Here is a 12660-nt window from a genome sequence, read left to right on the forward strand (position 1 = left end):
CTTTCATTTTTTTTGAAAAGTAAAAAATTTTAAAGTGCTTATTTTACCTAATTTAAGGTTCTTTTGTATAAATATGCCCTGTGCTGTACAGGGTGCTGCATTTTCGATGGTTTTACGGAGAACAGAGAAAACGGTAATAGATAGAAAAAAGTAGCATACGTGTTCTGATCTCTTTTTCTGAGCTGAGATGACTGGCGAAGAGTGGGCTGCGCAAACTTCTTTTGTTTCAAAGATACGGGGGGTTTTTGAAAAATGGTCATTTTGGAACCTCCTCTATATTTCATTTGCTATTAAAGTTATCAAAAAACGAAAAACGGTTTCCGGTAGAAGTTTTGACGTAGAATCCAATGGCGTAGTCAGTTTTTTTCTATTACGTTTAGTTTCTGACATATGACAGTAAGTTATATTTTTTTAAATGGAACACCCTATATATTTTTAGTTCATTTAATTCTGTTGATTTTTACCTTTTCAACGGTGTATTACAACATATAAGTTTGTAGAGGTTAATCCTGTTATTTAAAAAAAAGACCTTTGCTAAGCTAAAAAAAGGCCAATATCTAAAATACCAAACAAAATCGGAAATGATATAAACTAACACATCAGAAAATTAAATATTTTTAATAAATCTTATTAAAAATCTAAGTTACAAACAGTTCTACCGTCACTTTAATAAGAAAAGTGGTCATTTCTATTTTCTATTATTTTTAAGGTAGAAGTTGAAAAAACTGTTTATAAACGACATGTAACATGTTAATATGAACATAGCTAAATTTTGTTTCAGCTGTGGGTATTTTTATACATATTATTTAGCACTTTTTTGTTAAGGAAACGCTTTTTTTCTAATTACCAAAATTAACGTTTACAAATTTATATGTTTTAATACACCGTTGAAAATGTAAAAATCAACAGAATTAAATGAACTAAAAATATATAGGGTGTTCCATTTAAAAAAATGTAACTTACTGTCACATGTCAGAAACTAAACGTAATAGAAAAAAACTGACTACGCCATTGGATTCTACGTCAAAATTTTTACCGGAAACCGTTTTTCCTTTTTTGATAACTTTAATAGCAAATGAAATACAGAGGAGGTTCCAAAATGACCAATTTTCAAAAACCCCCCGTATCTTTGAAACAAAAGAAGTTTGCGCCGCCCACTCTTCGCCAGTCATCTCAGCTCAGAAAAAGAGATCAGAACACGTATGCTACTTTTTTTCTATCTATTACCGTTTTCTCTGTACCCCGTAAAACCATCGAAAATGCAGCACCCTGTACATTGGAACAGTTATAGAGCAAAATAAAAATTGGCCAAAATTAAAATTTTTGACTTTTTTCTAAATCGTAGCTCTTTTATTTCCAACTATACCAGTAAGTTGGGATAACAGTATTTTTGTATTAAATGTGATCTTATTCTAGTGTTATGGTAGAGAATAAAGTTTTGATTTAATTTTTTTATTAATTTATACATACATATACATAGTATTTAAATGCCTCTAACCTACTTATCCATAAACACCAATAATATGTTATAATGGCTATAGAAAATTAATTTCTACAGATATGCTGGTGAATTTTAGCTTTAGATTAACGCGAAATGTATTTTAATTGGGTCATGTGACCATGCCACTCACCCTAAACCATTTATAATATTATAGTATAGGTATACCTATAGCAATATCACAGATTGACGTTTATACACGTAATATGAAAAGAACAAACGGGTACTTATTGAACCAAAACGAATATTTCATTCTAATTGATAATTATTAGTTCACATTTTAATTGATCACTTGACGTTTAAGTGAGTGACTTTTGCTGACGCAACAATTCGTCAATTTGACATTTGTACATTTCTTTGACGTCAACCAGATCGAGTTTCAGTTCCTCGTTCTCTTCCACTTTTTCCCCGTACAACTGACAGAGAGTGTCGTACTGTTGTTGCAGCGCGTCAAACTGAATTTTCACTTGCTCGAAATCGGTCCGAACCTGTTCCAGCTCCTCGACGCGACTGAGCAAAGACGAAATTTCGGAATTGAGTAGAGTACGTTCCTGTTCGCGTCTGTTTAGCTCCCACTGCAATTGTTGCACTTCGCCGTCGCGCTGTTTAAGGCTCGTTTGCAGCATTTGCATCTCAAACATGTTGGTGTAGCGGAGCGCGTGCGCCATTTCAAACGGTTCGTCCTGTTTTTTTTTTTTTGTTCAATTAACCGCCATTTTGTTTTTTTTTCTCGTTTGATATTACCTGCGACAAACTAAACGAATCGGACACTTTGCCCAAACTTAAAGTGGGTGAGTTGCTCCGAGCAGGTGAGTGTGAGTTACGGTCCTCTAAAGCTCCCTTGGACGTTTCCTGTGTTTGACGTGTAAACTTAAATAACGAGTGTTCAATAATTGTTATCAGGTCAGGTCGCCTATGGATGGCAATTGTCACAAAAAGTCTTAGATAACCTCGCAAACAATTATTATATGACAGCTGTCATTTCAAACCATATACGAACTTATCAAGGGCCCTACGTTCATGCTAGAACCACAGCCAACTACGACCATAACAATTATTGAACACCGGACTAAAAATCAGGAACTAAACGAAAAATCAAACAAAATTGGTACGACGTCACAAATTGAGTCGTTATGAAACGGTTAGGACAGTTATAGTTAGTGATGAAATATCAATTTATTTTTTAAACTTTGACAACCTCCTGCCAATTTGTTCGATTGTGACGTAATTGTCATTTTGTTTGATTTTCGGTATAGTCGCTCACCTGAACCGTTTGTTGTAACTGCTTGTCGTATGAAGTCAATTGTTGTCTTATATTCGATATTTCTTTGTTTTGGTCCTCGAATGCGGCCTCGCGTTGCTTTAGGGCTTCACTGAGCTTGTCAATTTCACTAAAAAAAACAATTGTGCAATAACTCATTTAACCTCAAATAATCCTTTTATTTGCAGCACTCTGTATACAGGGTAATTCAAATTCGACCCTCACCATTGGAATCTCGGAAACCGTAAGAGATTTTAAAGCTCAACCAAATGCCGTTTATCCGAAAAAAACTGAAAATTTGATTTTTTGTTTTTATTTATTTCTAATCTTATTTGAAGAGATATCCCAAAACTAAAAGCATCTTTTCATTGCCACTTTTTCCCAGCTATTCGACGATGGATTCAAATTTGCCACACGACGTTTCGTTTTTTATCAGTCATCATCAACTTTCTTTTTTCTTATGGGCTATATTGGATTTGTAGCCCACCAAATAGTACGTTTTATTCTGATTTTAGTGATGTATAATAACTTATGATTTGCTTCATAAATAACAAAATAATTCAATAAAAACTATTTTTACTTTAGTTATTGGCTTTGAGTTAATGGGCCGTTTTAAAAAATGTCATTATTTGACAGTACTTGTCAAACACGATAATTCGGAAGATCATTAGAGCAAGTCAATCATAGTTAAAAATGTATCTACAAAAGAAACCCCCGCAGAAAATGTTATTATCATACAAGCATTGCTGAACTATTTAGGTTAATCAGAAAAAGAGATTCGTTAGCATTATCTCTAACTTAAAGAGCTCGTTTATGTTTCCATTTTTTTGTCAAATTTCAATTTTTTATAATGTTAAGTGCAAGTTTATAGTTATTTATACAGCAAGTGACTTAAACCATTTTTCATTCACGAAAAGAACAACTAGTGAAGAAGTACTGCCAAGTAATCTTCATAAAACGCCTCATTAACTAACAAACTAAACTAACTAAGTAAGGTAAAATTCGTTTTTATTGAATTATTTTGTTATTTATAAAGCAAATGATAAGTTATTATACATCACTAAAATCAGAGTAAAACGTACTATTTGGTGGGCTAAAAATCCAATATGGCGACGTCCATAATGGCTGCCAAAAAACGAAACGCGCAAATTTGAATCCATCATCGGATAGCTGGGAAAAAGTGGCAATAAAAAGGTGCTCGGATATCTTTTCAAATAAGGTTAGAAATAAATTAAAAACAAAAAAGCAATTTTTCAGTTTTTTCCGGATATCTTCGGAAGTACTCGGAAAATCGAAATTTTTAAAAGGGCATTTGGTTGAGCTTTACATTGCGCAACTTTGCTCCAATTTAAATTTCTTTCTCGTATCTCTTATAGTTTCCGAGATTCCAATGGTGAGGGTCGAATTTGAATTACCCTTAGTGGTAAAACTTACGCTTTGAGTTCGCTTTCAGTTAATTCTTTTTCAGCTTTGACCTGGTTTAGCTGCATTTTCGTCACGTCTAGCTCGTGTTTGATTGTACTGGAGTGTCCTTCAAGATCAGCCAGTTTGGCCCTGATCTGGTGACACTCTTCTTTCGCTGCCCGCTCCAAACTGACCGAAGCTTGCAATTTACCAGCCAAATCGCCTGCAGTAAACAAATCAAACCTTAAACTTGTTTAGTTACCAGTCCGGATAAAACTAACTGATTTTAAGCGTCAATTCCTTTTCGATTTTTTCGAAATTGGCAATTTTCACGCTGTGCATTGCCTGCAAACCGTCCAACTGTCTCACCAACGGTTTGCTCACCTCCAGTACAGTCTGGGACAATTCCTCGTTTCGATTCTCCGCCTCCTCTAAACGCCGCATGAGGTCACTGTTGTCTCGTTTGAATTTCTGCTCCATTCTCACGTAGTCCTCTTCAGTCTTGCGCAGCTGGTCGCGCAGACTGTCCAATTGGTTGATTATCTGTAAGTGACCCTAGTAAAAACCACTCTGTACATGTTTTTCTCTTTGATTTTACTTCCTCTTTTTGGGACTCTGTTAACTTTCGTTCGTTTTCCAGGCGTTCGAGTGACAGTTGACGTGCTTTGTAGTCGGCGATTGTTTTGGTCGCGTCCGTCAGTTCCTTTTTGGCAGCATCCAGACTCTTTTTGACAGTTTCGTACTTTTGCGTCATGTCATCCAACTGACAGTTGACTTTAGCCAGTTCCCCTTCCATTTTCTTGTTTCTGATCGTTAAATTGTGCACCGCTTCGATCTGGTTGCGTTCCATCGTTTCTTTCGCGTTCAACGACTTCTTCAGTCGGTCCATTTCGGTGTTTAACGATTCGTTCGTTTCCTTCAAGTGTCTGATGGTAGTTTCGTGTTCCTTTTCCTTTGTGCGCAGTTTTTTGATTATGTTCGAGTGGTGCAGTTGTTGTTTTGACAGTTTTTCCCCTTCCTCGCGCAGCTCCTTGATTGTTTCGTCTTTTTCCGCCACGGCCGATTCCAGTTCGTTTTTGCTCAGGCGCGTAGCCACGTCCAGTTTCGCCTGGTCCAGTTGTTTGCGCAGATTGTCCTTTTCACGGATCGCCTGATGTTTTGACAAAGTTACTGTACATACACTACAGGGTGATTGGGGGTTTATATTTTACTTAATAACTAACTTTGTTTAAATTAGCAAAGTTGCAGTAGTAGTTTTTTTGAATCGCCTGAATCTGGTTTCAAATGGAACACCCTGTATTTTATATGTTTAACTACATAGGTGCATGCAGCTCACTATGGGAATATGGAAAATAAATCGAGTTAGAGATACAGATTTGGTTAATTTGAAGAGTTACAAAAAATTTAAATAGGGAAAGTTCTTTAGACAAGTAATGGCTGCCAGAGGCCTCTGGCACGTTAAAAACAATTCATGGTAAGCTTAAGAAGGTTTCAGAGGCCTTTGGCAATACAAAATGGCTGCTAGAGGCCTCTGGCACGTTAAAAACAATTCATGGTAAGCTTAAAAAGGTTTCAGAGGCCTCTGGCAATACAAAATGGCTGCTAGAGGCCTCTGGCACGTTAAAAACAATTCATGGTAAGCTTAAAAAGGTTTCAGAGGCCTCTGGCAATACAAAATGGCTGCTAGAGGCCTCTGGCACGTTAAAAACAATTCATAGTAAGCTTAAGAAGGTTTCAGAGGCATATTATTACCATAATATGTCAATTTTGACAGATCAGATTTTGGCGATTGAGGAAAAATACTGCAACTTTGCTAATTAAAAGTGTGCTGTCACTACCAAATTAACGGAATTAGCTATTGAGTAGAGTAAAAACAACCACCCTGTAGATGTCGTCTACAACTTACCTGTTGGAATTTCTTTTCTAAAGCGGACAATCGTTGCGTGTATTCTTCAGTGACTTGCGTCAAATCGGTGCTGTCCAATTGTTGGGTGAGCACGCAATCGAGTTGTCGTTTCAGATCGCTGTTCTGCTCGAGCAGTTCGGCGTTACGCCGGTTCACATCGATCAGTTTACTTTCGCGCGACTCTAAAATTTCCGTCATCTCGGAAATGCGTTTCAATAGCCGGTCCACGTCCCCGTTCGGATGGGAATCGTCACTGAAACCCACAGAGAATAGGTCGGGGTGACTAAAGCGCGACAGCAAACGGCCAAACCAACCTGATGCTGGACGCTTCCGACGGTTCTCTGGTGTGTCCTTTGACCTTTTTCAAGGTCGTTTTATGTAAGGAGGAGTCGTCTTTGACCTTGCACTGAACCAGTTTGGTGGAAGGACTTTGTCGACTTTGGGTGCTGCTCGAATCGCCGTTAGGACTTGATATGATTTCAATGTCCGACGACGTAGTCGTTTCCAATTCGTCGCCTAAAACAAACCTTTTGACAGTTGACGGATGTCAATGTCAGGTGTCCCATGATCGCTATACTAACCCGAGGTGTGACAGGAGGTGCGATCGGACCCGATTTTGACCAGATCCGATTTTTCCGAACTGAACGGTGACGTTTCCCGGTTGATAACCTTGTCCGAACGGAAACTCGTCTCGTCTACGCATTTCTCCACCTGCACTTGAACAATTGTCACAAACCAGTCAAAATGACCGTCACTCGATTCGTTACCATGGCATCGGCGAGCATCTTCTTCAAGTAGGTGGAATTGCTGCTGGTCTCGGTGGTGGTGGTGCTCGTCGAATCGCTGCCGCTTTCCAGCGCGTTCTCTTGCGTTTCCACCAACGTTTTGTCCGAAATCGAGCCGTCCTCAGTCGATGTATCCAGTTGCGTTTCCGAGCCTAGATTGAACAAGCAAACTGAACAACAAAGTATGACAATGATACACAAATTTCCCAAAGGCATTTTAAAATAGTTACCAGATTTCATTCACACGTTACATCTGTCAAAAATCCTGCTCACGGGGCTCTATAAAACATTTTAACGGATTGTTGTTATTTTTACGAAAGTTTTGTCATTTTCTAGCTCTATGGAAAAGGTACACACACCACGACTGTCCAATTTCGTTTTCTCACCTTGTGTACAGTGTGTCCCAAATTGGTTCTACATGTAAAGGGATCTCTGTAACCGTAAGAGCTACAGAGTCGGTTAAAGGGGGAAAGTTTTAAAGAATTTTATGTGAAACTTATTTCCGGTTCCCAAATTAAATTATATTTCTCCGTTTTCCGGAAAATTGGGAAAACGTCAGAGGCAGTGCATTTCAAACACTCTCTCTAACAAAGCCAAAGAGAGTTTTGAAACTAAGACATTATTAAGGCACTTTTTTACGTAGAACACGATGACGTAATTAAAAAAAATCTATCGTCATTGGATTCCGAGATATGGATGATAACTTTGTAAGCCATCTTGAAGGCGGCCATAAATGGATGGGATCACCAATTTGGACCACACTGTATAGACCAATATTTTTTTAAGAATAAGTTGTATATTAGTATTTACCACGTTTCAAACAAATTTAAAAGTTTTTCCCAAATATCGAAATGTGGTTTGAATTCCCCACAAGTGGGTAATTTTTCCCAAACCTGGCATCACTGGACACGTCAAAAATAGAGACCACTTTATACTGAAACTTTACCTGAACTTCTCAAAACGTCATCATCTTGCGGTATATCGATTATATTCGTGTTTTCCATGATGTTCGGCAAGTCTTGCGGCTTATTCACCGATTGTGGCTGCGTATCGATCATTATTTGGTTCTGGTTAACCTATAAACACTAGTGTTACCTATACAAGCACTTGAAAGTCAAAAAATAGTAGGATAGGCTGTAAAGTATGGGACATGACATGATATAGGGCACTTTTTGACTTTTAATCGCCCAAATAACCGATTTGGTGCAATTCTATCATGTATTCATGATAGAATTTTTATTAATATTTTTTTTCACTTTTGGCAAAAAGTGTATAATAAAACAGTAGTTCCAGTACCTGTTGCAAGGGTAAATGCATGCACCGGCTCGGGGCTTTAGTTATAGCTTCAATTACCGGCATAGCACTGTCATTTTCACTGTATTCGGTTCTAAAAAAATTGAAACAAAATATGTCACTAACATATATGGAGCCTTCGACTGTTAAACCTAACCTAATATAAGTATCTTTAAGCATTTTTTGAGGCTTAACCAGAGCACTAAAGGCCGTATCCAGTACGGTGGTAGAGGTGCTTTCTGAAATTGAAGTGTAGGACATTGTATCGTCGGCCACGCTATTTTCATCCTGATCTTCCGGTATTACTTCGACACTTTCCGACGGGGAACTTTTGAATTGTCGTAAAAAATTTGTTTTGTCAAATTTTGACAGTTACTCACTTGAATTTTTCTTCGACAGAGGAGGACTCGTCAAGAATCGAGTCCGAACCGATCACCTCCACCGAGCTTGGACTGGTTAAACTGTCACCCAAAATGTCCACAGACTCAGAAGTATGAAGTTTCATCCCTACAATGTCAACGTCAAAATGGTGGGAATGTGACAGCTAACAGACCTTACCCGAACTGGAACTGCTCAAGCCAAAAGAAAAAAGCTCCGAATCAGGACTCACGGTACCAGTTAGTACGTCAAAACTTTCTGAATTATTTTTGCTATTTTCAGGAACTAGTTCCTGATGCTCTTTTTTACCTAAGAAAATAATATATGATAAGTCCCTTTGTAGCAAAATAAAAACTACTAAAACCTGGTGGCTCTTCATCTTCGCTTTGCTGTACAACCAGTTTGCTTTTGCTGAAATTTTGCTCATTAACTTCAATGGAGTCATCCAAACAGTCCTCAGATGATTGTGCAGCAGCATTATCAACAAAAAACGAACCTACTTTTAGGTTAGACAGTTGTGTTCTTTGCTCACTTACCAGTAAAACTGCCCCAAATACTTGTGGACATTTGATTAGGTGGCTTCAAGTTGACCTCGGAGAGAGTACTGGCAACATGATCAGATTGTGTGAGGCCCCATGTACCAAAAAAGTCACTGGGATTGGTGTCGATTGGACTGTCGAGTGGGGCGGCAGTTTCCACTTCCTCCTTAATGTCCAGAGCCTTATCAATCGTTTTCTGGGCCCCTTTCAGGGCTGATTTGGCTATGTTGGCCAGGGCACCCGCATCAAACCAACTCATCCTTTGACATTGTTTTTACTTGCAAAATTGTACCTGAAGAGCCGTTTTAACACTAATTTTTGAGTATTTTTATCCAACCACTTATTATAATTATAAAATGCAGTGCATTAGGGTGAGGTGAGGGTTTGTTTTGTGGCGTCATCTTCCAAACAGTTCCAACACTCAAAATCAGCTGTGTGTGTTGACAAGAAAACTAAAAATTTCGTGATGGTCACGTGGTCATGCTATTCATACGATGTAACATGGTCAGACGACCTGTGTAACCTAGCCGGCCATCTATTGAAAAATGTGTATTACTGTTTTACATATTGATTTGAAAATTGTACCTTAAACTACATTTGGATAGATGCGGTAGCTAGTAGAAAATAGCAAAATGAGAGTTAAAAACACAGAATTATTAATATATTTAAGTTTACACTGTCAAAATGACAGTTATCATCTTATTTGACACTTGACAGCATGACATAGACAACTTAACTAACTAACACTTCTTCAGAATCTTCAGTAAGATGACCCTAGTAGGCTCATTAATAATTTGTATTCATTCCTCTTATCACTGGTTTCCTATGTGTGTTCTCTTAAAATGTCTTATATAAACAATTTTTAAACAGTATTGGTGGGTTGACTTAAAGGATTGGCTGGTGGCGCCCTTGTCACCATATTGATAGCATTTTGCATCACCTGTTTTTTGATAAAATCACTTGTAACAGTGCCCAAACTGTCCTTGTTGCCCACTTTACACCGGATGTAGCCATGCAAGTTGGCTCCGTTCAGTGTTAGAGCGATGAGCACCACAAGCTGAAATTTAACTTGCTAAAAAACCTAACCTCACACTTAACAACCAAAATTACCAGCCACTTTAGCTTTAATCCAAACAGTGCGACAAAGAAAAACAAGCCCCAAACTAGTGGAGAGAGTATCAGGGCAGTCCAGAAAATCCTCGACTCTCTTTCATTGACCCGGCCCTGCGTTAGGCCCTAAAATGGGCCACATAGTAGGCCAGATTAGTCTAGCAAACACTTAAAGCTGCCACACAGTCACAAGCAAGCAAAATTCACCTTGCGCGCCTCATACACCCAATGGGATTTTCCCTCATCGTCCACGTAGTTCCACCAACGTAAACCGACCATTAATCGGCCTGTGATGTTTTTCACCGTCCAGAAATCCATGGATAACAGCAAGACAATCACAACAAAACTGGTGATAAAACTGTCACTAAACCAGCCGCATAACACGTAAGAAACGATTGCTGCCGTCCTGAAGGCTACGTGGAAAAGGGTCACGTAAGGGTGGCTGAAACAAGCTGATTTGTTAAAAGCCCCTTGCAAATGGTTGAAATCAAAAAAGAGCTCACTTCAGTACGCCTTTATGGGAGTTGGTTGGTAGGTCTTCCTCGCCAAAGGCGAGAGTGTCGTCTTCAATTAGGGCCATGGACAAACTTTAGGCCCCAAATATTCTTTTCTGTAAAAATAGTCAGGATAGGACTTTTGTAGGAAGAGTAAAAACCCCACAAACACAATTTCTATGACGGATGACGGGTGCCTGCTTGCTGACTGTCATTTGTAATTGACAGTTGCGATTCTGCCTGGCGTGGCGTGGTTACATGAGGAATGAGCGGCAAATATACCAGAGCTTATCAAATAATTTTTCAAAAAGAACAAGAAAAAAATACATTAAATTTTTATTTATTCAATTACACTGAAATTTAACTACGATTCATTCGATTACCCCAACCGCGTCTATGTTCATCCTTGTATTCATCTTTTGCTCGCATTCTTGCCAGGTTTTCTTCATCGTCTTTTTCCACTTTATCTTCCAAACTCTCAGCTTCTTTATCGTCGTCATACAAGGACACACCAGCTAAAGAAGCTTCCTGTAAACTCATTCCGGTTTTCGGTTTACTGGGATCTGGAAAAACTCCGTCGGCAATCTAAAAAACAATTTCTTTTTCACTAACCAAAATTAGTTGAAGAAAAAGACACTGACTCGTTTAGTGTAGAACTCATCAACGGTCATTGTCGGTAAAGACGGATAACCAGCTCCGTAGACGGCCTTTTGGATCTCGTCTTTGGTAATTATGATGGGTTTTAGGGGTGGTGGAGGGGGTCGTTTACTGGGTTTACTTTTATCTAGATTCAGTGTTGCCATATGCTCTAAAATGGGTTTTTCCATTTTTAAAGTCTCCAGTTCGTCCACCACTTCGTGAATTTGCACTTTGATCATCGTTAAAAAATACTGCCGTTTGATTTGTTCATCGGCGTGCTCGTTCTGTACGTTTACTCGTAAATTGTCCAGGTGGGTTTTCAACGCTTTTTGCTCCTTAAACTTTTGGATTTTACTGGCTCTGGTGTTAACTGCCTTAGATAATTCTTCAAATTCTGTTTTAAATGTACTGGCAGTCTCTGATTCTTCTGAATCACCCTCTTGAAACTAACCCCAACTTTCAATTGTATTAAACACACAGCCTTAATAACCCTGGGAACTTTAATTCACCACAAATTTCCATCTGTGGACTTCAAAACTGTGGATTGTTGGATTACTTTATTAATTGAAAAATTGTTGGCCTTTCAAGGTAAGAGATACTTCATCTGGTGATCATCAGTTTTGAAAAAAGTTTCCGGCATTCCAGCTGTCATTTCTCCATAATATGGAAAACTTGTGGAGAACCAAAGTAGCCAAGATTTTTGTCTGATACTAACCTTATAGTTACTTAGCTTGTACTGGTTAGTTCTACGCAGAAAGTCCTTGTAGTACACCTCAGCCACATCAAGCACCTCTTTTCTATTCCGCGTAGTTATTTTGGCAGTTAGAAGACCCAGTAAAGCCGGAAGTAACAAGTACTGGATATCGTTAGTAGCCAGCTCCTCCAGTTCTTCATTGGAACTGAAAACGTCCGCTAACGATACTAAACGTGTGGCTTGTTCAAACAGTTGGATGGCTTTTCGTAGGTCCCTTTGTATTTCGGGGCTGTTTGTAGGTTCCTGACTGTTGGTCACTTTGTTGTACAGCTCTAATCCTTCGTGGAAAATCGTGTCGAGAGTTTGGGACGCGTCACTTTGCTGTTCTGCCATTGAACTTCTTTATGTTTTAAAACCTTGAAATTTGGTGTATTTTACAATCACAAGACGAATAAAAATAACAACTACACATGTTTAGCATTGGCCGCATTCGTTTTCACGCTCCATGGAGCGAGCAGAACTTTTTTGACGTCATAATGACGCAATTTGACAATTGACCAAATTATGGTTTTGCGAGATTACGTCATCGTGACGTCAAACACGCCCATGGAGCTTGAAAACGAATGCGGCTATTGAAATGTTTTGTGTCAATTTCGTTG

At 38.6% G+C, this 12660-nt stretch overlaps 3 protein-coding genes and 1 long non-coding RNA gene across 7 annotated transcripts; 1 reads left to right on the plus strand and 3 right to left on the minus strand.

Annotated features, from left to right (window-relative positions):
• Nucleotides 1-1436: 1436 nt before the first annotated feature.
• Tmf (TATA element modulatory factor) lies at nucleotides 1437-9568 on the minus strand. 2 transcript variants are annotated; one of them, XM_081991623.1, is made up of 17 exons: nucleotides 9062-9568; nucleotides 8890-9021; nucleotides 8706-8834; nucleotides 8528-8654; nucleotides 8305-8475; nucleotides 8151-8241; nucleotides 7801-7930; nucleotides 6837-7006; nucleotides 6651-6780; nucleotides 6384-6585; nucleotides 6070-6322; nucleotides 4762-5313; nucleotides 4445-4706; nucleotides 4194-4386; nucleotides 2763-2889; nucleotides 2243-2350; nucleotides 1437-2181 (listed from the first exon to the last, which is right to left on the minus strand). In XM_081991623.1, exons 1-17 carry the CDS (start codon nucleotides 9321-9323, stop codon nucleotides 1798-1800), a joined length of 3423 nt encoding a protein of 1140 aa, XP_081847749.1. In that variant the 5' UTR covers nucleotides 9324-9568; the 3' UTR covers nucleotides 1437-1797. The 2 variants fall into 2 exon arrangements, with proteins under 2 accessions (XP_081847749.1, XP_081847750.1); XM_081991624.1 differs by lacking the exon at nucleotides 8305-8475.
• LOC145737052 (uncharacterized) lies at nucleotides 8622-8891 on the plus strand. Its single transcript, XR_014180202.1, has 2 exons — nucleotides 8622-8758; nucleotides 8808-8891. It is a non-coding gene; the product is annotated as an uncharacterized LOC145737052 (long non-coding RNA).
• A 142-nt stretch (nucleotides 9569-9710) lies between the features above and the next one.
• Nucleotides 9711-10867, minus strand: LOC145737045 (putative Golgi apparatus membrane protein-like protein CG5021). Of its 3 annotated transcripts, none has more exons than XM_081991635.1 (4): nucleotides 10678-10866; nucleotides 10382-10616; nucleotides 10175-10288; nucleotides 9711-10121 (listed from the first exon to the last, which is right to left on the minus strand). In XM_081991635.1, exons 1-4 carry the CDS (start codon nucleotides 10752-10754, stop codon nucleotides 9927-9929), a joined length of 621 nt encoding a protein of 206 aa, XP_081847761.1. In that variant the 5' UTR covers nucleotides 10755-10866; the 3' UTR covers nucleotides 9711-9926. The 3 variants fall into 3 exon arrangements, with proteins under 3 accessions (XP_081847761.1, XP_081847760.1, XP_081847762.1); XM_081991634.1 differs by having other exon boundaries at nucleotides 10175-10300; nucleotides 10678-10865; XM_081991636.1 differs by lacking the exon at nucleotides 10175-10288 and having other exon boundaries at nucleotides 10678-10867.
• A 124-nt stretch (nucleotides 10868-10991) lies between these two features.
• Nucleotides 10992-12506, minus strand: Tap42 (immunoglobulin binding protein Tap42). Its single transcript, XM_081991632.1, has 3 exons — nucleotides 12023-12506; nucleotides 11310-11753; nucleotides 10992-11253 (listed from the first exon to the last, which is right to left on the minus strand). The coding sequence occupies exons 1-3, from the start codon at nucleotides 12392-12394 to the stop codon at nucleotides 11029-11031; spliced, it is 1041 nt and encodes a 346-aa protein (XP_081847758.1). The 5' UTR covers nucleotides 12395-12506; the 3' UTR covers nucleotides 10992-11028.
• Between the last annotated feature and the right edge of the window lie 154 nt (nucleotides 12507-12660).

Source organism: Ips typographus, linkage group LG13, assembly GCF_016097725.1.
Source record: "Ips typographus isolate SLU linkage group LG13, UJ_Ityp_2.0, whole genome shotgun sequence".
NCBI classification, from domain to species: Eukaryota; Metazoa; Arthropoda; class Insecta; order Coleoptera; family Curculionidae; genus Ips; species Ips typographus.